Source organism: Hippocampus bargibanti, linkage group LG05 (assembly GCF_051943395.1).
Source record: "Hippocampus bargibanti isolate YZ-2025 linkage group LG05, ASM5194339v1, whole genome shotgun sequence".
Classification (NCBI taxonomy): Eukaryota; Metazoa; Chordata; class Actinopteri; order Syngnathiformes; family Syngnathidae; genus Hippocampus; species Hippocampus bargibanti.
Window position 1 is genome coordinate 27,940,793 of NC_142738.1, and position 25,212 is coordinate 27,966,004.

Consider the following 25,212-nt stretch of genomic DNA (forward strand, 5'->3'; position numbering starts at 1 on the left):
TATATGACACGGAAGCGGAAGTGATAATGACAAAACATTATAAATAAAGTTTCGAAGACGATTTTAAGAAAAACACACATAAAGTTTCGCATAGAACCATTAAACACTTTGACAAAACAACAAGTCCAAATAATTATATTTTTGTTGTCATGGCAACCAATGACAAGATACCCGCCAGTTACACTCCCACCAAATTACTGTTGAAATAACATTACTAAACAAAATGACCGATGCACTTCAAATAATCAACAGTTATTTCACCATAGTGATATATGGATCTTTAAATGATGGAAGGCTGGAGGTGCCCTTCATCATCTTCTCTATAAAAGCTGCCTTCCAGAGAAGATTTTTCCTCCGATGCCATGTACTTTTCCAGACAAGACAGTTTACCAGCAGGATTCGAGTATCGGCTCTGGCAGAGAGCCGATACTCGAAGCCTGTCCTCCACTCAACAGAGTTCAGAGGATCACCTGAGAATATGGCATGCTCTGGGTTTGGAAGATGACTCAGAATTAGTGATTCATGTAATGATTCAACCAATTTCTCAGTTAGCGGTTTATGGCATGGGTAATGGTGGTAGAAAGGCAATGTATCATTCTCTTTGGTGTGTATGGGGATGCTAGTTACATGCAGTTCCTTCATATCTTCTTCCTCAAACACACCTAAGTTTGCCATCACTACTTTCTCATGCTCGCGTAACTTTGCTTTCATTACTTCTTCCTCATAAACACATAACTTTGCCTTCATCACTTTGATGTCTCTCATATTTTCAAGTTTTTTCAACTGCTGAGGTTGCGCTTCAACCGCCTCTTCCATTTCAATCTTTTATGAAGCTTATTAGTTGAATAGTTGCGAAAGCAGAATGTAACAAGCACCAACTCTCAGTCTAATGTTCTTCCAAATACTTGTCCGTAGCTGATAGGACAACAGATCGCTGCTATGTGACTTCCAATACTTGTCCGTAGCTGATTGGACAACAGATCGCTTCTGTGTCGTTTTAAACTAGTTTAAGGAGGCCAGCTGTGTTCTTCTTGGCTTCCCGCTTCAGACGAGAGATGTTCTCCTTTTGTTTTACGAGAATAAAGTAGTTTATTCTCTTCACCATCTATCGTCCCCACTGGTATTTCATCATAAAACTTCGTTGAACTCCGAACCAGATGAGAAACAGGAATTAGAAACCAACATAAATTGGTGCCGACAACCCGTGCCAGACAGTCGGTCCCGGAGCGGTTGAGGAGTGCTCGCCTGCGTGCCTCAGTTGACGAGAGACGGGAGCTTTCTGCTCCTGGCGGCGTCTGCTTGTGAATTCTCCGCAAGACGGGAGGTGGGGTCGTTCCCTCTCGGCGATGCCTGCTTGTTGACGGGGAAACGAGAGACGGAAAGTTTTTTTTTCTTTCGGCCGAACCTGCTTGTGAATTCTCACAAGAGACAAAAAGATTATTTCCTTTTTGGTGGCACCTGCTCGTTGTGACGCGGTGGAGCTCCTCGGCATTCTGACTGACTGAAAATACGGCTGTGTTGGACGAAGTTCGCAAGGTGGGTGACGCGCTAGCACAGAGCAGCCATTGTTTGAATGTATTGTATGATACTTTTATCTCCAGAGGGTATCCTATTCATGTTAATCCACGTATCTGGGAGCTGGTAACACGACTTTTTGGATATTATTCTCTGAGTCTGATCCTGGTTCTGATTCTGGGTCTGTTTCTGATGATTCTAATCACGGTGGGTCTCCATAAGGTCGGGCCCAAGGCGGAATATGCGCGCGACTGGTCGATGCCTAAGGATCGAGATATGTCTGGTTTTCTGCGCCGCCGGCGGAAGTAGTGTAAGGCCGGTAGAATTCTAATAATAATATTCACAAGTGGTGGACTCCTGGAATTCACTGAGCACGAGGGCTGGAGAAGAAATTGGAAAATTGGAAGATTTTTTTTATTTTGATCCAGACGTTACGTGTTGAAATGCAGCTGCAATCGATCGTGGATTCTCTGTGATATTAATGCATTCAATTTGGTTGATCTGTGCTAAAGTGGTGAACTACAAAAGTTTATTTGTCACACAAAGATTTTGAACAAAGAAAGGTGGGGGCGGGAGTCATTTGAGCCATTAGTGAGAGCGTGCGCGTGTGCGTGCATGTGCATTCATTGTGTGTGTATGTGAACGCGTCTCGTGGCTGGAGACTAACACAGCGGGAGTGTTCTTTGTGTTTTGAGTTAACACTGTTTGCTGTGAACGGCAGAAATTGTTGAGAGTACTGTGGTGAATTGCGGGATTTGAGAGAATGGGTGCAATCTTTTTAAGAAAAGCTCAATTCACCGGGTTATGAAATTCATTATATAGAAAAAAAGTGGGGTAGACGTGAAAACATATTTAGAGGACGCTTTGGATATGTTTTCAGACACCCCAGCAGTATTCCTGAATCTGCTGATGAGGATTCCGTATATGTTAACATTTAAGCAGACTGGAAAGAATGAAAAAGCTATGTCTTCAAAGATGGCTGCTAATAAAGTACCTCCTGCCTTAAAAGGACAAAGGAGCTCATGGTCTTAAAATCGCCATTACTATACAGACAGAATTAACCACTGCAGGAGGAGGGGCGAGCTGTGGGCTGGGGAATTTGAGTTTGGGAGTCAGAGGTCAGGGGGGGATCTGCGCGCGGGGTCCAACACCACCACCTCCTCACGACTGCCCTCTCTGTCCCCCAATCTCCCTCTCACCCCCCCTTGCTGTTTATAGAAGACCAGATGTGTTTTCAGAAAAGAGCAGACTGGAACACACGTCCCCTACGAGGGGGACTCAGTCGTTACACCAAAAAAAATCAGAAATGTCTTCATGTATTGCTGACTTTAAAGAATCCTGTGACTTCTCAAATTCTTTTGCACCTTGACGGCATCTTGCTTGATTCACTAACTGAAGACGAAAACTATCAATTGCTTTGTTGCAAAATCTAGAACGTACAGGTAACAAAGCTTATTTGACTATGTTACAGTTTTGCCAAAAAGTTGAACTTCTAGGAAAAACAGATGATGACATTTCTACAACCTGATTTGAAAGACACACCTTTACCTGACAGCATCCACGTTGAGATTATTGCTGATGGTTCATTACCAAAAACGTATTTAACGCAAGCAGCAGAAATTGTTGCATTGACTGAAGCGTGTAAATGGGCAGAAGGAAAGACTGTTAAACATGCAGATTTATTGAGAGGCTTGTTGAAAGCTATCCTCCTTCCAAAAAGTGTGGCTGTATGCAAATGTACAGCGCACACAAGGGCTAAAGACAGGATTTATCTCAGGTAACGTTGGAGCAGATTCAGCCGCCAAAAAGGCTGCTTGGACTGTTTTCAATCTAATAAGTTAAGAGACACGTGAATTAGTGCCCACACAAGTTTTGAAGGATATGCAAGCGTTAACCACAAAATCCGAAAAAGATCTGTGGCTGGCCGATGGTGCTATGCTAGTTGATGGGCTGTATAAAATAGACAATAAACCATGTTTACCGAGAAACATGTTTCCTATGGTGGCTCGGTTGAGCCATGGTAGGTCACATGTATCAACAGGAGGGATGGTGTTTATAGCAGGAAAGATTTAAGCAGAGGTTTCAACTCATGCAAAAAACTTTTGTCGGAGTTGTTTGATATGCTGTAAAGATAATCCACAGGGTAATATGCGACCAAAAAGAGGACAATTTCCACAGGGGTCACACCCCTTTGAAGTGGTCCACATCGATTTCATTGAACTAAGCACAAATGGTTCTTATAAATACCGTTTGGTGCTAATTGATTCATTCACCAAATGGGTGGAAATTGTGCCTTAAAAGAAATCCGACGCATTATCCGTTGCTAACGCATTATGCAAACATATTATTCCAGAACATGGCATACCAATAATAATTTGGAGTGATAATGGGCCATTTTGTTAATGACGTAATAACCAAAATTTCCGAACATTTAGGTATTACATTAAAGAACCACTCTGCATATCATCCACAGAGTGCAGGATTAGTGGAAAGAACGAATGGTACGATGAAGAATCGACTCAGAAAAACGATGGAGACAACAGGCACACCATGGCCTGAATGTCTGTTTTTGGTTAAATTATATATGAGAATAACGCCCACGAAGAACGGCTTAACGCCTTTTGAGATCTTGCATGGCAGACCTTTCATCCTCCCATTATGGGAAGGTGTAAGAATGAATGACATTCAAGTGCTTTGTTGGCAAAATCGTTGTGTGAAATGTTTACAACAAAAATAGGTCCACAGCATGTGTACTGATGCAGTCCTCTTTGTTCCCTTCACAGGAACAGAGGCTGTGCCCCCCATAGAAATAGATAGGTTTAGAAGTGCCCAAAGGAGGCAATAGCATTGCGCCCGTGGTCACCAGGTCGTGACGTCACCGATGACGTCACGAGTTGTAGCCTCTGACACAGTTCCGTACCATATGAATAATTTTTGCTCGTTTTTCGTCGATTTTCTTCCGGTATTCGACGAAATTCTAATACTTTGTGGCTAAATATGTTTTAGAAGACAACTACTTCACTCTCACGTCGTCTTTCGGCGCGATGTGAAGTCGCACAAGTCCAAAAACCTCAACTTTCAAGATCAGATATGCTTTGGATTATATTTTTTTTTATAATCCAAAACATACAATTGCAATTAAATACACCACTATTGATTCAGAGTCTAAAATGTTATGAATAATTGAAATGACAGCTCTTTAAGATTGAAAATTCAAATACATAGTATAATTATCTTTTGAGTGTGATTGTAACCAATCTTCAAACGTGAAAAAAATAACATTCATAAAGAATGATCATACTTAATTGGTCATCGGAATTGGACTAAATCAGAAATTGTAGAGGATTAGGTAACACTGTGTATAGTGTATATATGTGTGAAATCTACAACGGATCAAACAGATCAAGAAGTAATTATTAGTATGTTGTATGAGCAGAGTCGGCTAACCTGGGGCGCGTTTCACAAAAATTTGCTATTTAGCAATAATGCTAAGCGTTAACAATATTGCTAAATGATGTTTAGTGAGACACATTTTTAGCGTTAACAATAAACTTAGCAATATATTAGCAATATTGCTAAGTTAGCAATGTTTAGTGAAACGCACACCCCTGCAGTTCAAATTTAGTGTCGAATTAGTGACATGCTTGAGGAGGCAGAGCCAATTCAATTTCATACTAATGAAGAACAGCTAGAACAGGGGTGGGCAAACTTTTTGACTCGCGGGCCGCATTGGGTTCTAAAATTTGACAGAGGGGCCCAGCCACGAGCATTTGGAGGGAGTATTTGGGCCGAAAATACTAAACCTAAAGCATTAAAGGACAACCGACGCCACCGGACAAGTTATGTCCATAATTTATAATATCACTTCAAATGACTTCGACTGAGCATATTTTACAAAGATTCCACAGCATATAGCTATAGTTTACGTTTTAAGACTTGCGCTGAATATTCATGAAGTCTTGTTTTCGAGTTGATGACGATCCCCATGTGACGTCACGTTTGGACCGCCCCTGACCGAGAAAGCGACACACAATGCATTTTGGATACTTTGTTTGGTCTGAAAACTTCGTGTTGATCCGTGTTGGTGGCGAAATTAGAAGGAAAACACATAAATTACGCCATGGTAAATCGTTGTGTGTTGCACCAAGACAACTATTTGATATTCGCTGACACAAATTCCCAGCTGACAAATCAACCCATTTCCAACGGAGCTTGGGCGCAATCTTCTGCATTTTCTGGGTGCTACATTGCTGTCATTGACGGCTCGAATTGATATGGGAGGACTCCTTGAATCAATTGCAAACATTTATGCTTTCCTCTTCAGAACTATTTGAATCATATTCATAACTGGATGAGTAAAGAGAAAGCATCTTCTCCGAATCTGAAGCCATTGTTTTGATTCTCGAGCAAGGCAAGACGTCTTGGCGTGACGTCACGAACAAGGGGGTGGGACCTTCTGAAACTGGCCATTTCCGGATTCATTTTGAAGTCATTTTTATTGGTGTTTTTCATTTAACTAAAAATATCAGCCTGCCTGATTTGGGTATTTTAGATGCTATAAAACGTTTTTCTGATGTCAGTGGGAAACAAAAAAAAAATGGTGCCGGTTGTCCTTTAAATGTAGTGTGTACAAACCTCATAGCACAGTAAGAACACTACAACCCAATTTATTAACTGTCTTTCAAATGTGAAAAATATCCCTGATTAGTTAATAAATTCGTCTCAAGGAATATGGCGTTTACATACTATTTCGCAGATACTTGGAGGAGGAAATGGAAATAGATTAAAATAACATATGCACTGTGATGAACAAGATTGCGTCTGTCAAGTTTTCATTGAAGGGGCAAAGTTAAAGAAATCAATATTTAGTGAAAAATGGAATCATTTTCAACATTCAAAACATATTACACAACGAAATATTCAAGCTCAATAATATCTACTTGTGTTAAATTCCGCCAAATCATAGATGGTTTGTCCTGACCGCGCGCTCAACAAACTCTCCACTGACGCTCTCGCCTTCATGCGCAAACAGTACAGGTGTACCGTCGCCGAGCACACCGACATAGGCTACCTGCAGTTGAAATTTGCATACTCGGCACGGCAGCCAATCAGAAGCCTGCTTCTCTCTTCCGGACTTTCGCAAGCGTTATAAAGTCGTGCACTTGCATGTCATTTTCCAAAATAGATGCACAGCACATCAGCCCAGAAAAAAAGATTCAAAAGAAGCTAACAACATATGTGACGCTACAAAACGTAAATTTACATTAAACCGTGACTGTAAAGTGTACGTGAGACTTATGAAATGGGCTTAGTGGCACGAAAGAAGCAATGCAAACGTTGCATTGTGCACCACGATGACAATCGACTACTGCAGCAAAATCTACAGCCATGCACATTTACCGTAAATTAAGCACGGTAGCATTTGCAGTAGGTGCATTCTTGATTTTAAAAAAACTTTACTTTGCGCCAATGTTTTTAGTGTGATTTGTTGTTTCATTGTTGTTGAAGTTGTGAAAAATGGGGCAGGCAACTTTTCACTTACCTGCTCTGTTGTCTGCTAACTTTTTGTCATGAGTTTCAGACAATGTTTTTACTATACTTTGGGCAAGTTCGGCGGGCCGGATTAAAAAGCCTAACGGGCCGTATGTGGCCCGCGGGCCGTAGTTTGCCCATGTCTGAGCTAGAACGTACTTATACGCGGTCGAAGATCGAAAACAGGACGAAAATTAGTCGCTAAAACATCGCAAAACTATTTTTTTTTCTTTTTATAGAAATTTCATTTTCACTCACTTGAAGAATGAAATTCCTTTGTTTTTCAGCTTGTAGTTGAAGCATCCGTAAGCGAAACATTGCGGCCCCCAACTGTTGTTCCCTTTTACAGCATCCATACGTTAAATAGACCTAAATACGCTCAAAACTATCCTATTTCTATGCCAAACCAAGCTATGTTACTATGGACGCTACAACTCGTGCCGTCACTTCCGGGTTTGCAATCAACCTCGTCTCTACGCCACTTCTAAACCTATCTATTTCTATGGCGCCCCCGGAGACGAGGTGCTGATCAAGGCAATCAGGAGGAAGACCTGGTCTGAACCAAAGTGGGAGGGGCCATTCACAACGCCAACTGCCATCAAGATCGCCGAAAGAGCCACCTGGGTGCATCAAAGCCATTGCAAGATCGTTCACCAACCAGATCCTGAGCAGGTGGAAGAGAGACGGAGCCAAACCACTCAATAGCTATGGGTTTGTTCCACATCATTTTGCTATACGGATTCGTGAGGGCAAGATGACACACGTAGAGCCCCCAATTCCATCAGCCCACTATTACATCCTATGACGTCAGATAAGTGCCCAAACATGGCACATCCTGTAGCTTGCTTGCCACGACAAGATGCGGGAATCGTCTAATTTCCCCTTAACATCCTTGTGAACGAAGCATGACAAGACGTAAGCAATTATCCTCATGGTTCTTGGTACGCTGGTATCAAGTTAGGGAAGGCTTGGACCACTGGTTGGGATTCTGTTGTGGTCCATTCTAAGCCCAACACAAAATGGGTTTGAAATAGCTGTGCCCAAGAAGCAAAACGAACTGTCGTCAAGATAGCTCGAGGGAACTGGTTAGGAACTGGAACTGGCACAATGACAGATATCCAACTTGCCATCATAACTCATGATGCTGCAGGATGCATGAACTTGAGACTGTCCTGATTTTCGTGAAAATCATAGTGGTTTTCCCGTAACTATATGCATCATGTCATCTGTGACATCACCGTTCGCGACATCGCCTTTCCGGCATGAACCACATATCAGACTGACAGCCTAGATGGAAACACCTGACAAAAAGGCCCATAATTCAGGTGTCATGGACACATTATATCAACCGTTTGCAGGAGAAAAACATGACTGGAATCCGTTGTTATCAAACACGTGGTATCGTTATGCTACACTAATTGCTAAACAAAATAGGAAAAGTAATTGTTTTGTATGCTCTTATATGCCTCATTCTGTGACACAACAACGCGTGCATTCAAAGGTATTTGGAGATAAAATGGCTCGAGCTGCATATATGTTAATATCTTTGCATAAACCTGATCAACATTTTCCGGTTCTTCGCAATGCTTCGAGAGGAGAGATTGTTCCAGGTTTAGATACCATTTTGGAAACTGAAAATCAGGTTACGACCGAGAGCGGGTTGCGACTACCAATATGCGTTGCAATGTACGGTACGGTTCAAAACTTAGGTTTTATAGATGAGGATAGATGTTTATATGTGCTACCGTTAAACACCAATGTCACTGTTTTGCCCGTATCTTCACATCTTTGATGGTTATGCGGTTGGAAAGTATATTATTTTATTCCTCCGCGAGCCTACGGTTTGTGCGCACCTCTTCCGGTAACTGACAATACTTTCATTGTTACCAGGCGTCCAGTGCGTTACCAGGCGTCCAGTTTCATCATGTGAAAAGAAGAGAATCGTTTAACCACCAAAATGGAACTTGGGAAAAAAATAATGTGTAACAGAATAACGAACTGTCTGGTTCTCAACATTTGTACACCAAGTACCACACACAAAAAAATATGGCTGGATGAAAAAGCAGCAAGAGAGGATTATGTTGTAAAGCGGCTAATAAAAACTTTGAAATATTACATTGAGGAGGAATACCACATATACGAGCACAGGGTGTGGTTGAAAAAAGCCAGTTAAAAAGGGAGCAGAGAACGACCCAGAAAAACAGTAGCCAGAAAAAGAGGAAGAGGACATCGATTTCATTGAACTAAGCACAAATGGTTCTTATAAATACCGTTTGGTGCTAATTGATTCATTCACCAAATGGGTGGAAATTGTGCCTTAAAAGAAATCCGACGCATTATCCGTTGCTAACGCATTATGCAAACATATTATTCCAGAACATGGCATACCAATAATAATTTGGAGTGATAATGGGCCATTTTGTTAATGACGTAATAACCAAAATTTCCGAACATTTAGGTATTACATTAAAGAACCACTCTGCATATCATCCACAGAGTGCAGGATTAGTGGAAAGAACGAATGGTACGATGAAGAATCGACTCAGAAAAACGATGGAGACAACAGGCACACCATGGCCTGAATGTCTGTTTTTGGTTAAATTATATATGAGAATAACGCCCACGAAGAACGGCTTAACGCCTTTTGAGATCTTGCATGGCAGACCTTTCATCCTCCCATTATGGGAAGGTGTAAGAATGAATGACATTCAAGTGCTTTGTTGGCAAAATCGTTGTGTGAAATGTTTACAACAAAAATAGGTCCACAGCATGTGTACTGATGCAGTCCTCTTTGTTCCCTTCACAGGAACAGAGGCTGTGCCCCCCATAGAAATAGATAGGTTTAGAAGTGCCCAAAGGAGGCAATAGCATTGCGCCCGTGGTCACCAGGTCGTGACGTCACCGATGACGTCACGAGTTGTAGCCTCTGACACAGTTCCGTACCATATGAATAATTTTTGCTCGTTTTTCGTCGATTTTCTTCCGGTATTCGACGAAATTCTAATACTTTGTGGCTAAATATGTTTTAGAAGACAACTACTTCACTCTCACGTCGTCTTTCGGCGCGATGTGAAGTCGCACAAGTCCAAAAACCTCAACTTTCAAGATCAGATATGCTTTGGATTATATTTTTTTTTTATAATCCAAAACATACAATTGCAATTAAATACACCACTATTGATTCAGAGTCTAAAATGTTATGAATAATTGAAATGACAGCTCTTTAAGATTGAAAATTCAAATACATAGTATAATTATCTTTTGAGTGTGATTGTAACCAATCTTCAAACGTGAAAAAAATAACATTCATAAAGAATGATCATACTTAATTGGTCATCGGAATTGGACTAAATCAGAAATTGTAGAGGATTAGGTAACACTGTGTATAGTGTATATATGTGTGAAATCTACAACGGATCAAACAGATCAAGAAGTAATTATTAGTATGTTGTATGAGCAGAGTCGGCTAACCTGGGGCGCGTTTCACAAAAATTTGCTATTTAGCAATAATGCTAAGCGTTAACAATATTGCTAAATGATGTTTAGTGAGACACATTTTTAGCGTTAACAATAAACTTAGCAATATATTAGCAATATTGCTAAGTTAGCAATGTTTAGTGAAACGCACACCCCTGCAGTTCAAATTTAGTGTCGAATTAGTGACATGCTTGAGGAGGCAGAGCCAATTCAATTTCATACTAATGAAGAACAGCTAGAACAGGGGTGGGCAAACTTTTTGACTCGCGGGCCGCATTGGGTTCTAAAATTTGACAGAGGGGCCCAGCCACGAGCATTTGGAGGGAGTATTTGGGCCGAAAATACTAAACCTAAAGCATTAAAGGACAACCGACGCCACCGGACAAGTTATGTCCATAATTTATAATATCACTTCAAATGACTTCGACTGAGCATATTTTACAAAGATTCCACAGCATATAGCTATAGTTTACGTTTTAAGACTTGCGCTGAATATTCATGAAGTCTTGTTTTCGAGTTGATGACGATCCCCATGTGACGTCACGTTTGGACCGCCCCTGACCGAGAAAGCGACACACAATGCATTTTGGATACTTTGTTTGGTCTGAAAACTTCGTGTTGATCCGTGTTGGTGGCGAAATTAGAAGGAAAACACATAAATTACGCCATGGTAAATCGTTGTGTGTTGCACCAAGACAACTATTTGATATTCGCTGACACAAATTCCCAGCTGACAAATCAACCCATTTCCAACGGAGCTTGGGCGCAATCTTCTGCATTTTCTGGGTGCTACATTGCTGTCATTGACGGCTCGAATTGATATGGGAGGACTCCTTGAATCAATTGCAAACATTTATGCTTTCCTCTTCAGAACTATTTGAATCATATTCATAACTGGATGAGTAAAGAGAAAGCATCTTCTCCGAATCTGAAGCCATTGTTTTGATTCTCGAGCAAGGCAAGACGTCTTGGCGTGACGTCACGAACAAGGGGGTGGGACCTTCTGAAACTGGCCATTTCCGGATTCATTTTGAAGTCATTTTTATTGGTGTTTTTCATTTAACTAAAAATATCAGCCTGCCTGATTTGGGTATTTTAGATGCTATAAAACGTTTTTCTGATGTCAGTGGGAAACAAAAAAAAAATGGTGCCGGTTGTCCTTTAAATGTAGTGTGTACAAACCTCATAGCACAGTAAGAACACTACAACCCAATTTATTAACTGTCTTTCAAATGTGAAAAATATCCCTGATTAGTTAATAAATTCGTCTCAAGGAATATGGCGTTTACATACTATTTCGCAGATACTTGGAGGAGGAAATGGAAATAGATTAAAATAACATATGCACTGTGATGAACAAGATTGCGTCTGTCAAGTTTTCATTGAAGGGGCAAAGTTAAAGAAATCAATATTTAGTGAAAAATGGAATCATTTTCAACATTCAAAACATATTACACAACGAAATATTCAAGCTCAATAATATCTACTTGTGTTAAATTCCGCCAAATCATAGATGGTTTGTCCTGACCGCGCGCTCAACAAACTCTCCACTGACGCTCTCGCCTTCATGCGCAAACAGTACAGGTGTACCGTCGCCGAGCACACCGACATAGGCTACCTGCAGTTGAAATTTGCATACTCGGCACGGCAGCCAATCAGAAGCCTGCTTCTCTCTTCCGGACTTTCGCAAGCGTTATAAAGTCGTGCACTTGCATGTCATTTTCCAAAATAGATGCACAGCACATCAGCCCAGAAAAAAAGATTCAAAAGAAGCTAACAACATATGTGACGCTACAAAACGTAAATTTACATTAAACCGTGACTGTAAAGTGTACGTGAGACTTATGAAATGGGCTTAGTGGCACGAAAGAAGCAATGCAAACGTTGCATTGTGCACCACGATGACAATCGACTACTGCAGCAAAATCTACAGCCATGCACATTTACCGTAAATTAAGCACGGTAGCATTTGCAGTAGGTGCATTCTTGATTTTAAAAAAACTTTACTTTGCGCCAATGTTTTTAGTGTGATTTGTTGTTTCATTGTTGTTGAAGTTGTGAAAAATGGGGCAGGCAACTTTTCACTTACCTGCTCTGTTGTCTGCTAACTTTTTGTCATGAGTTTCAGACAATGTTTTTACTATACTTTGGGCAAGTTCGGCGGGCCGGATTAAAAAGCCTAACGGGCCGTATGTGGCCCGCGGGCCGTAGTTTGCCCATGTCTGAGCTAGAACGTACTTATACGCGGTCGAAGATCGAAAACAGGACGAAAATTAGTCGCTAAAACATCGCAAAACTATTTTTTTTTCTTTTTATAGAAATTTCATTTTCACTCACTTGAAGAATGAAATTCCTTTGTTTTTCAGCTTGTAGTTGAAGCATCCGTAAGCGAAACATTGCGGCCCCCAACTGTTGTTCCCTTTTACAGCATCCATACGTTAAATAGACCTAAATACGCTCAAAACTATCCTATTTCTATGCCAAACCAAGCTATGTTACTATGGACGCTACAACTCGTGCCGTCACTTCCGGGTTTGCAATCAACCTCGTCTCTACGCCACTTCTAAACCTATCTATTTCTATGGCGCCCCCGGAGACGAGGTGCTGATCAAGGCAATCAGGAGGAAGACCTGGTCTGAACCAAAGTGGGAGGGGCCATTCACAACGCCAACTGCCATCAAGATCGCCGAAAGAGCCACCTGGGTGCATCAAAGCCATTGCAAGATCGTTCACCAACCAGATCCTGAGCAGGTGGAAGAGAGACGGAGCCAAACCACTCAATAGCTATGGGTTTGTTCCACATCATTTTGCTATACGGATTCGTGAGGGCAAGATGACACACGTAGAGCCCCCAATTCCATCAGCCCACTATTACATCCTATGACGTCAGATAAGTGCCCAAACATGGCACATCCTGTAGCTTGCTTGCCACGACAAGATGCGGGAATCGTCTAATTTCCCCTTAACATCCTTGTGAACGAAGCATGACAAGACGTAAGCAATTATCCTCATGGTTCTTGGTACGCTGGTATCAAGTTAGGGAAGGCTTGGACCACTGGTTGGGATTCTGTTGTGGTCCATTCTAAGCCCAACACAAAATGGGTTTGAAATAGCTGTGCCCAAGAAGCAAAACGAACTGTCGTCAAGATAGCTCGAGGGAACTGGTTAGGAACTGGAACTGGCACAATGACAGATATCCAACTTGCCATCATAACTCATGATGCTGCAGGATGCATGAACTTGAGACTGTCCTGATTTTCGTGAAAATCATAGTGGTTTTCCCGTAACTATATGCATCATGTCATCTGTGACATCACCGTTCGCGACATCGCCTTTCCGGCATGAACCACATATCAGACTGACAGCCTAGATGGAAACACCTGACAAAAAGGCCCATAATTCAGGTGTCATGGACACATTATATCAACCGTTTGCAGGAGAAAAACATGACTGGAATCCGTTGTTATCAAACACGTGGTATCGTTATGCTACACTAATTGCTAAACAAAATAGGAAAAGTAATTGTTTTGTATGCTCTTATATGCCTCATTCTGTGACACAACAACGCGTGCATTCAAAGGTATTTGGAGATAAAATGGCTCGAGCTGCATATATGTTAATATCTTTGCATAAACCTGATCAACATTTTCCGGTTCTTCGCAATGCTTCGAGAGGAGAGATTGTTCCAGGTTTAGATACCATTTTGGAAACTGAAAATCAGGTTACGACCGAGAGCGGGTTGCGACTACCAATATGCGTTGCAATGTACGGTACGGTTCAAAACTTAGGTTTTATAGATGAGGATAGATGTTTATATGTGCTACCGTTAAACACCAATGTCACTGTTTTGCCCGTATCTTCACATCTTTGATGGTTATGCGGTTGGAAAGTATATTATTTTATTCCTCCGCGAGCCTACGGTTTGTGCGCACCTCTTCCGGTAACTGACAATACTTTCATTGTTACCAGGCGTCCAGTGCGTTACCAGGCGTCCAGTTTCATCATGTGAAAAGAAGAGAATCGTTTAACCACCAAAATGGAACTTGGGAAAAAAATAATGTGTAACAGAATAACGAACTGTCTGGTTCTCAACATTTGTACACCAAGTACCACACACAAAAAAATATGGCTGGATGAAAAAGCAGCAAGAGAGGATTATGTTGTAAAGCGGCTAATAAAAACTTTGAAATATTACATTGAGGAGGAATACCACATATACGAGCACAGGGTGTGGTTGAAAAAAGCCAGTTAAAAAGGGAGCAGAGAACGACCCAGAAAAACAGTAGCCAGAAAAAGAGGAAGAGGAGGCACCTGTACCCTGCGCCAGCGCTCTTCCCACTGTTGCTTCTCCAGCTGTGTGTGCCCCACAGTCAGGTAACACACATGGAGAGAGTAAGAGATCGCTGGAGGGCAGAGAAATGCGCACACAGGAGGTGATTAGAATTGAAATGGAGTGAACGGTGTAAATAGTTCTTGTTTTCATAATTTTTTTAATCTCCTTCTTGGTATTGTTGTTTTTCAGCGGGTATAAAAAAATGTTAAAAACACCAAAATATCTCAAATCGCTTTAGCACTGTCAGGGAAAAAAAGTTAACCACATATGCAATCATCCTTCTAATTGCACCTCACACATTATTTGAGTGTCATTGCATCTTCTGTGCTCACATTGTTTCCTTCTTTCCACTCCTCTCTTATCTATTCTGTCTTCTCTCTTAAACCCCTCCACGTGACCCACTGTCCCTCTATCTGTTCCACTATTCTCTCCATCTTCAAATCTCCTGCATAATTACCCTCCTGCTGTGTGCGTGGACACACTCGTTATCAAGCAACCATTGTCTGTAAATCAATGTTGTCCGTTGTTCAGCATATTCTGCAGATAAACCCTTCAAACTCTAGACCAGGGGTGGGCAAACTTTTTGACTCGCGGGCCGCATTGGGTTCTAAAATTTGACAGAGGGAGCATTTGGAGGGAGTGTTTGGGCCGGAAATACTCTGAACAAGTTATGTCCATAATTTATAAAATCACTTCAAATGACTTCGACTGAGCGTATTTTACAAAGATTCCACAGCATATAGCTATAGTTTACGTTTTAAGACTTGCGCTGAATATTCATGAAGTCTTGTTTTCGAGTTGATGACGATCCCCATGTGACGTCACGTTTGGACCGCCCCTGACCGAGAAAGCGACATACAATGCATTTTGGGTACTTTGTTTGGTCTGAAAACTTCGTGTTGATCCGTGTTGATGGTGAAATTAGAAAACACATAAATAACGCGATGGTGAATCGTTGTGTGTTGCACCAAGACAACTATTTGATATTCGTTGACATAAATTCCCAGCTGACAAACCAGCCCATTTCCAACGGAGCTTGGGCGCAATCTTCTGCATTTCTGGGTGCTACATTGCTGTCATTGACGGCTCGAATTGATATGGGAGGACTCCTTGAATCAATTGCAAACATTTATGCTTTCCTCTTTAGAACTATTTGAATCATATTCATAACTGGATGAGTAACAAGAAAACATGTTCTCCGAATCTGAAGCCATTGTTTTGATTCTCGATCAAAGGCAAGACGTCTTGGCGTGACGTCACGAACAGGGGGGTGGGACCTTCTGAAACTGACCATTTCCGGATTCATTTGAAGTCATTTTTATTTGTGTTTTTCATTTAACTAAAAATATCAGCTTGCCTGATTTGGGTATTTTAGATGCTATAAAACGTTTTTCTGATGTCAGTGGGAAACAAAAACAAAAAATGGTGCCGGTGCCTTTAAATGTAGTATGTACAAACCTCATAGCACAGTAAGAACACTACAACCCAATTTATTAACTGTCTTTCAAATGTGAAAAATATCCCTGATCAGTTAATAAATTTGTCTCAAGGAATATGGCGTTTACATACTATTTCGCAGATACTTGGAGGAGGAAATGGAAATAGATTAAAATAACATGCACTGTGATTTATCAAGATTGCGTCTGTTTTTAATAAGTTTCCATCGAAGGGGCAAAGTTAAAGAAATCCACATTTATTGACAAATTGAATCACTTTCAAAATTCAAAACATATTATTACACAACGAAATATTCAAGCTCAATAATACCTACTTGTGTTAAATTCCGCCAAATCATAGATGGTTTGTCCTGACCGCGCGCTCAACAAACTCCTCACTGACGCCCTCGCCTACACGCACAAACAAAACACGTGTACCGTCGCCGAGCACACAAACATAGACTACCTGCAGTTGAAATTTGCATTCTCGGCACGGCAGCCAATCAGAAGCCTGCTTCTTTCTTCCGGACTTTCGCAAGCGTTATAAAGTCGTGCAATTGCATGTCATTTTCCAAAATAGATGCACAGAACCTCAGACCAGAATAAAGATTCAAAAGAAGCTAACAACATATGTGCCGCTAAAAAACGTAAATTTACATTAAACCGTGACTGTAAAGTGTACGTGAGACTTATGAAAGGGGCTTAGTGGCTCGTAGGAAGCAATGCAAACGTTGCATTGTGCACTGCAATGACAATCGACTACTGCAGCAAAATCTACGGCCATGCACATTTACCGTAAATTAAGCAAGGTAGCATTTGTAGTAGGTGCATTCTTGATTAAAAAAAAAACTTTATACTTTGTTACAATGTTTTTTAATGTGATTAGTTGTCTCTTTGTGCTTCAAGTTGTGAAAAATGGGACAGGCAACTTTTCAGTTATCTGCCCTGTTGTTCGCTAACTTTTTGTCATGAGTTTTACACGCTGTTTGTACTATAATTTGGGCAAGTTCGGCGGGCCGGATTAAAAAGCCTAACGGGCCGTATGTGGCCCACGGGCCGTAGTTTGCCCATGCCTGCTCTAGACTGTATTTTTATGACAAAATCTTCATCAATCCGAAATTAACAAAAACGTGGAGGAATCAAGGCCACTCTCCACAAACAAGTGTCATATCTATGTTGTGACACACAATCATATTGGATTTGGATTTGCCTTTATTAGTCTATTTATTAGTATATATTTAGTCTGCTTATGCCTGAAGATGCCTGAAGAATGGAGACGAAGTGTACTCGTGCCCATTTTTAAGAACAAAGGAATTGCATTGTGTCTTTGTAGATCTGGAGAAAGCGTATGACAGGGTGCCCAGAGAAGAGCTGTGGTATTGCATGAGGAAGTCTGGAGTGACGGAAAAGTATGTCAGAGCGGTGCAAGACATGTATCATGACTGTAGGACAGTTGTGAGGTGTGCTGTTGGTGTGACGGAGGAATTCAAGGTGGAGGTGGGACTCCACCAGGGGTCAGCTCTGAGACCCTTCTTATTTGCTATGGTGATGGACAGGCTGACAGACGATGTTAGACAAGAATCTCCTTGGACCATCATGTTTGCAGATGACATTGTGATCTGTAGCGAGAACAGGGAACATGGCGGAGAAACTAGAGATGTGGAGATATGCCCTGGAAAGGAGAGGAATGAAGATCAGTTGCAGCAAGACGGAATATATGTGCGTGAATGAGAGGGATCCAAGTGCAAGAATGATGCTACAGGGAGAAGAGATAAAGAAGGTGGAGGATTTTAAGTACTTGGGGTCAACTGTCCAGAGCAATGGAGAGTGTGGAAAAGAGGTGAAGAAGCGTGTCCAGGCAGGCTGGATCGGCTGGAGAAAAATGTCAGGTGTGATGTGTGATAGAAGGGTTTCAGCTAGGATGAAAGGAAAAGTGTATAAAACAGTGGTGAGAACAGCCATGATGTTTGGACTGGAGACAGTGCCACTGAAGAAAAGACAGGAAGCAGAGCTGGAGGTTGCAGAGCTGAAGATGTTGAGGTTTTCTTTGGGAGTGACTAGGTTGGATAGGATCAGGAATGAGTACATTAGAGGGACAACTCATATTAGAGGCTTTGGAGAGAAAGTCAGAGAGGCCAGACTGAGATGGTTTGGACATGTCCAGAGGAGAGACAGTGACTATATCGGGAGAAGAATGCTGAGCCTTGAACTACCAGGCAGGAGACCTAGAGGAAGACCGAAGAGGAGGTTTATGGATGTGGTCAAAGAGGACATGAAGGTAGCTGGTGTGAGAGAAGAGGATGCACAAAACCGGGATATATGGAGGACATTGATTCGCTGTGGCGACCCCTGAAGGGAAAAGCCGAAAGGAAAAGAAGATTTAGTCTGCTTATGGCACATATTTGAGAACACCCCCCCCCCCCGCCCTGAGGCATATGCATTGCTGTGTTTTGCCCCCCCCCCAAAAAAAAACATTCTGACAACATTTTCTAAATGAAATGTATTTTTTGTATGTATGTATATTTTTTTCTTTTTCTCATCCTTTCATAACTTTGCAGTTAATTAGAAATGTATCCAGTGTGAGACAAATAAAGGTTATCTCATTTCATCTCATCTCAAAATATGTAACAAACACAGTGCAGTTACATTACTGCACAATAAATGAATGTCCTGCACAATGTAAAAAACAAAGACTATAGAACAAAAATGATAACTGAGTCCTTAACTGTGTAAAAACTTTGAATTTTTGGGTTCAAATTTGATTTGGGCAATAACACACGTTGATGAAAAGGTTTCCTCAGCAAACTAACGAGTTTGCTGAGGATAACAAGCGAAACATCCGACACCTTCAAAGAAGTACAGATGACGGCTCAAGAAACCTTTTCATTGATGGATCACTCATGTACGACTGAGAGCTTACACAGATGAACACACATGTTTAAAAACTGAGGTTTGACTGTATGCTGCACTCAGCAAACCAGGATCAGCGAGTAGCAGCCCATACTCTATTTTATCTTTTCATATCCTGACATTTGTTTTGTAACAAGGGGAAATGCAATGAAATGCAATGAAATACTTAAATACTTTGGATGAAGAGACATTTCGGAAGGAAGTGTACCTCTTTATGAGCTGAAAAGGAGCAGGTGTTAACTTGGCGTAGCTGGTAAGGATGTATGTGGACTTGTTTACGACTGCTGAATCAACAGTTTTAGCAAAAGCCAAGTGATGCTCATGCATTTGTTTTAGAAAACAAGATGTTGTAAACAAGTACACATTACATCGTTATATTTCATGCTTGTCAACATTTTTTAAAGAGTTTGGGGACGTCAATGACTTTTTGAAATTTATTTTCGCTTTGGGAGGAGACATTTGTAAACATACAAGCTGTTTGAATAAGTATATTGCTCCAACTTCACATCAAATCCGTGATCGAGTTAAGTGTCTTTGAAACTCGTAGATCGACCCCACGAATTCTAGTCACGTGAAGCCTAATTTTCAGTTGCTGGCAAGTGGCAACACCATCACCTCCGGACATGGATAAAAAAAAGTGTATTTTCTTGCTAAATTCATATACCATAAACAGAACATTCATCAGAATACCGTTGACATGATTTCTCATATAATAACATTGTTTGTATAGTTTCAAATGCACTTATTTAAGCATTGAAACAGCTTTTTTTTAATGCATGTACTGTACCTTGGTGACTCGAAGTTGACTCTCGTACTGTCTTTTCGCTGCTTCCAGCTCCTCCACTTTATTCTTTAGCTGCTTTACGTCTTGCAATAAATCCTGCAGGGAATAAATAAAAGTACCGGTAAACGCTTTAAGTTAAAACAATCTGAACTCAAAAGAGCCATTTAAATGAGTTCACCACTATAGCGATTACAAGAGTTGCATTAGATGGGTAAATCTGTTCTCAAACTCGCCCCAGGGCGAGTTTGAGAACAAGTGCTTTGGACAAGTGCTTTTCCATGAACATGGTTAGTACAAAGATCCTATCATTCAAGCAATACACAAAATATGAAGAGATTGTGAAGCTACACAGTTGTTTTAAGCGAAGAGAAACTGCTGTGACCTGGAACACAAATCCGAGTAAGTGATTTGGAGTTGCTGAAGCCATGAGCTATCACCTCCAAGAATAGAATGGAAACGCATTCTTTCTGAAAACCACACCATTTCTGCAAGAACCAGAGTACATATTGACCCAAAATCCAGAAATGAACACAACACATGTGACAACAAAGGTTGTTAGTTTGATTTTCTGGAAATGTCAGGTGCAGTGTGTTCTGGTTAAAGGTGAAGCTGTAGAATATTTTAAGGTGTGGGGGTTCAGTAGATAGACACAGTCATCCATGAAGTGTCCCTACATTTGCGGTAGGTCCATACAGGCTCAGGTTTGTTGCACTCAGCCTGAGCACTGGACTCTGAGCGCGGGCCTGCTCGGGGCCTAGCTCTCCATGCTGGGTATCACCATTTTCGAGGGCCCGCTTCTCTTGAATGCGAGTGCTGATTTCCTCGTGAAACCTGCACATCTGCTCCTGGAGCTCGCTGATGAGATTTACCACGCACTGGGAGGGAGCAGCCCATGAAGCGTAGCAGGCAAGTCAAGGGTGGTGGGGGAGCAGCAAATTGATGAGATGAAGAAAAATATAGATGAAAACAGTCAGCGGCGAGGTCATTGAAAAAAACTGAAGCATGGATTTTTTGGGGGGTTATCCTAGCAACATGTGGATATGTGGGTGACCTGCGACAAACTCAAACAACTGCTGTAACGATGATAACATTTGGAACGGGTTTAGTCTGGAACTGACAACGTCTTTTTTCAATGCAGTGGAACTCTACACCAAAATCATGTTTGCAGACAGAAATGTTTGACAACGGGGCTTTTCACTTGAGCAAATTTAATCGCACACATAAACACAAACACACACAAAGAAACATGTGTACTTTTAATTTGTATTCCAATAGTGCATGTATGAGTATACATTTATCTGACACTTCACATAGCCAGCGTGGAAAGGAAAAATAAACAGGAAATTGCAACATTTACGCTCAGCATTCATTTTCACTTTCGTCAATTTCTTCCATGATGTCTTTTACTTTGCTTCCCCCATCTTTCATCTTTATTAGTTTTATTCTGTCTTTCAGTGTTGACGCTTTTTTATTCTTAACTACTTGTCTGCAAAAGTCGGGTTTGTAGCCATTTTATACCAAGCAATGCAACATTTGTGCTGCATCTGAAACTATGGCTGACATTTCTAACCATGTGTTCACAATAACAAATACTTCCTGAATGACAGCACATGAGTAAAACAAGTGTGCTGGTTGCTGTTGCCATTTGCAGGCTAAGCAGTAGGGGTAATGAATGTCATTGGGGGGCCATGGTGCCCTGTGATTGGCTGATAAGCAATTCAGGTGTCTACCGCATCGCCTCGTGCCTGAAGAAGGCTGGGATAGGTTTCTGCACACACCGCGACCTTAATTGTAGGGCAAAGCAAAAAACGGAATGACTTTCATGCATTCAGATTTTTTTCACACTTCGGGGAGAAAGGTAGATAAGGTGGTGGAATGTACAGGAATGTATACAGAGAAAGAGCTTATCAAAGAAGTGGGACACTGAGAGGACAGAAGAGAGGAGACAGCAGTACAAGGAGATGCAGTGCACAGTTAAAGTAAAAGTGACATAGGCCAAACAAGAGGTCAATGATGATTTGTATGCTAGGCTGGATAGCAAAGAAGGAGAGACTGATCTTTACAGGCTGGTGAGACAGTGAGACAAAGATGGCAAGGACCTGCAGCATGTTAAGGTGATTAATGATTGCAATTGCAATGTATTAACAGGTGCCAGTAGAGTGATGGCAAGATGGAAAGAGTACTTTGAAGAATTGATGAATGAGGAAAATGAGAAGGAACAAAGAGTAGAAGATGTGACTGTTGTGTAGCAAGACGTAGCAAACATGGATGAAGTGAGGAGGGGGCTGAAGAAGATGAAGGGTGGAAAGGCACTCTGGCCTGATGGTTTACCAATCGAGGCATGGAAGTGACTAGGAAAGGTTGCAGTGGCTCTAAGATGGTGAGCAGATGCCTGAAGAATGGAGACGAAGCGTACTGGTGCCCATTTTTAAAAACAAGGGAGATGCGCAGAGTTGTAGTAACTACAGAGGAATAAAGTTGATGAGCCATACAATAAAACTATGGGAAAGAGTAGTTGAAGCTAGGAAGAGCAGAAGTGAACATTTGTGAGCAGCAGAATGGCTTCATGCCAAAAAAGGCTACAACAGTGCTTAAAAATGAATGACTCTGTGTCTTTGTGTTGTCATATTGTCTTTGTGCTGTCATATTATTTGTTATTTAGTTGAAGACGGCGCCGCGAGAGTGGCTGCCTTTCCAGCAGCGCATGTATTTTGTTTTTCTACTTTCATTCATCACTTAAATTTGCTGCTGTGAAATGTACATGTCTCCACTGCGAGACTAATATAGTAAAGTCTCGTTATATCGATACCGTTTATATTGATAATACTGTACACTAATACACTATTTTCATTTCCTGTGCACATTTCTCGTCTTTTTATGTATAATTAGTTCCGTTTAGTACGATTCGTGGTTTTTACGATAATCCGGTTACTAAGGTGGTCTTTTTCATCTCCCGCCGGCCATTTTGCTATGTTTATATCGATACACGCCACCGGTCGCGCCATTAGTCGACTTGCTCACGTGACTTGGTCACGTGAGTTTGTTACGTGACCAGCTCCCGTGTAGCAGAGCCATTTTCATTTTCAGACGCTAGCTCGTGTGTAGCAGATGAGATTGTGTTAAAAGGTAAAAATGGGAAGCAGAAAAAGATTGATGACTTTTTTAAATTGCATACATAATCCAGTAAGATGTAAGCGTTGCAGTTTCCCTGTTGTGTTATGTCCATGCCCACTGTACTGTATATGAATGCAATCGTTTTTTTGCAACAATGTTACTTGTTTTGTCTGCTGAAGCGTGATTTTGAAAATTACCAAACATTCCATACTGTGTATTAAAGGACAATCAATGTCACTTTTTATTCAAATGCAAAACACCAATAAAAATACTTCACGCCAAGACGTCTTGCATTCCTTGTGAATCCAAACAACGGATTCAGATTCGGATAATATGCTTTCTTGTTACACATCCAGTAATGAATATGATTCAAATACACTGTAGTTCTGAAAAGGAAAGCATACATGTTTGCAATCGATTAAAGAATTATATGTGCCATTTTGAGGCAACATTGGGGGAACATCTCTCACCCCCCAAAAAAGAGGCACAAAATAGTGAGCTCATATGGCCAGCTGTTTCTTATATGGCGCTTGGATGCCCTCTTTTGGCGGCTTTTTGTTAATCAGAATCAGAATCAGAATCAGAATCAGAATCATCTTTATTGCCAAGTATGTAGGACACACAAGGATATAACGAGACATTACTGTAAAGGCAAATCCAATCCAATCCAGATGCGGTGGTTGCTTTAAGAATGCTGATAGAGAAGTGCAGAGAAGGTCACAAGGAATTCATGTGGTATTGCATGAGGAAGTCTGGAGTGACACAAAAGTATGTCAGAGCGGTACAAGACATGTATCATGACTATAAGACAGTTGTGAGGTGTGCTGTCGGTGTGACAGAGGAATTAAAGGTGGAGGTGGGACTAAACCAAGGGTCAGCTCTGAGCTCCATCTTATTCATGATGGTGATGACATGCTGACAGACGATGTTAGATAAGAACCTCCTTGGACCACGATGTTTGCAGATGACATTGTGATCTGCAGCGAGAGCAGGGAACAGATGGGGAAGAAACTAGAGAGGTGGAGGTATTTGCCCAGCTTCAGGCTCAGGTTGAACATGCGCTGGACAATGACACAGAGCTGCTCGTAGCAGGTCCTGAGGAGTCAGAAACAGATGTTGTCTGCACCTTCTGCCTTCTTCACTTTCATCCTCCTCAGTTGGTCCCTGACCTGTTTTGACAGACAGGCAGGAACCAGGAGGCAGAGTGGCAGTTAAGGGTGTTGCATCAGTTGAGAGGGAAGTTGTTTGTTGCTGAAAACTGGTCGTGAGTGGGGGTGGACAGGGGATGTCCACAGTGAGAGTGGGTGCAGGTGCAAGTGGTGTTGACGGTGGGGCAGGGGCAACAGACGTCTGTAAAACCAGTTGAAAAAGCAGATAGAGTGCTTATACACATTAGTAAACATATTATGTTATTTCATGCTTAGATTAGTAAACATGTTATTCCATGTTTAGCTTAGTACATATTATGTTATTGCATGTTTAATTTAGACTACATGCGTCTCTTTAGACTACATGGAATAATAAAGATATTAGTTGAATAGTTTCGAAAGCAGGATGTAACGAGTATCAAGTTTCAGTCTATGTTCTCCAAACACTGAGTTGTCCGTAGCTGATTGGACAACAGATCGCTGCTGTGGACGTTCAAAAAACTAGTCAGAGCGGGAGCTCTGTCTCTTATTTTGTGCTCTTTGCTCTGTGTGCTCCTCGCTTCCTGCTTCGACGAGAGAAGTGCTTTTTCTGTCTCACTAGAATAGAGTAGTATTTTTGTTCACCATCTATCGTCCTCGATGATATTTTTATCACAGAACTTCGTTGAACACCGAACCAGAAGAGAAACAAGAATTTGAAACCAACAAAAGCGGTTTAAGCAGTCCTTGTCTTTCTCATTCAATGTCATTGGGATGTTTTGGCCTGAGATGTTTTTCGGGGCCCACCAGATGCAAGTGACATTTCTGTCTTGCAGCTGCTCCTCCATTTTCATCCTGTAGGCCTTTTCCCCTCTCTGATCTTTTCTTCTCAGTTGGATCTGCATGGCCTTCAGCTCATCTCTGTTCCCCGACACGAAAGCCCTTTTCTTCACCTTCAGGAAGGCCTTTATGTCGGGAGTAATC

General features: G+C 41.4%; 1 protein-coding gene and 1 long non-coding RNA gene across 2 annotated transcripts in view; one reads left to right on the forward strand and one right to left on the reverse strand.

Moving 5' to 3' along the window:
* ppfibp2b (PPFIA binding protein 2b) overlaps window positions 1-25,212 on the reverse strand; it is a 149,644-nt gene that overhangs the window by 51,643 nt on the left and 72,789 nt on the right. The window contains exons 7-8 of the mRNA XM_088997582.1: window positions 20,662-20,862; window positions 19,991-20,083 (exon numbers count right to left, since the gene is read on the reverse strand). Coding sequence (XP_088853708.1) covers window positions 19,991-20,083; window positions 20,662-20,862 — 294 coding nt within the window. The remainder of the gene's footprint in view (window positions 1-19,990; window positions 20,084-20,661; window positions 20,863-25,212) is intronic.
* Window positions 1-25,212, forward strand: part of LOC148898386 (uncharacterized) — a 42,114-nt gene that overhangs the window by 1,262 nt on the left and 15,640 nt on the right. The window lies entirely within an intron of this gene.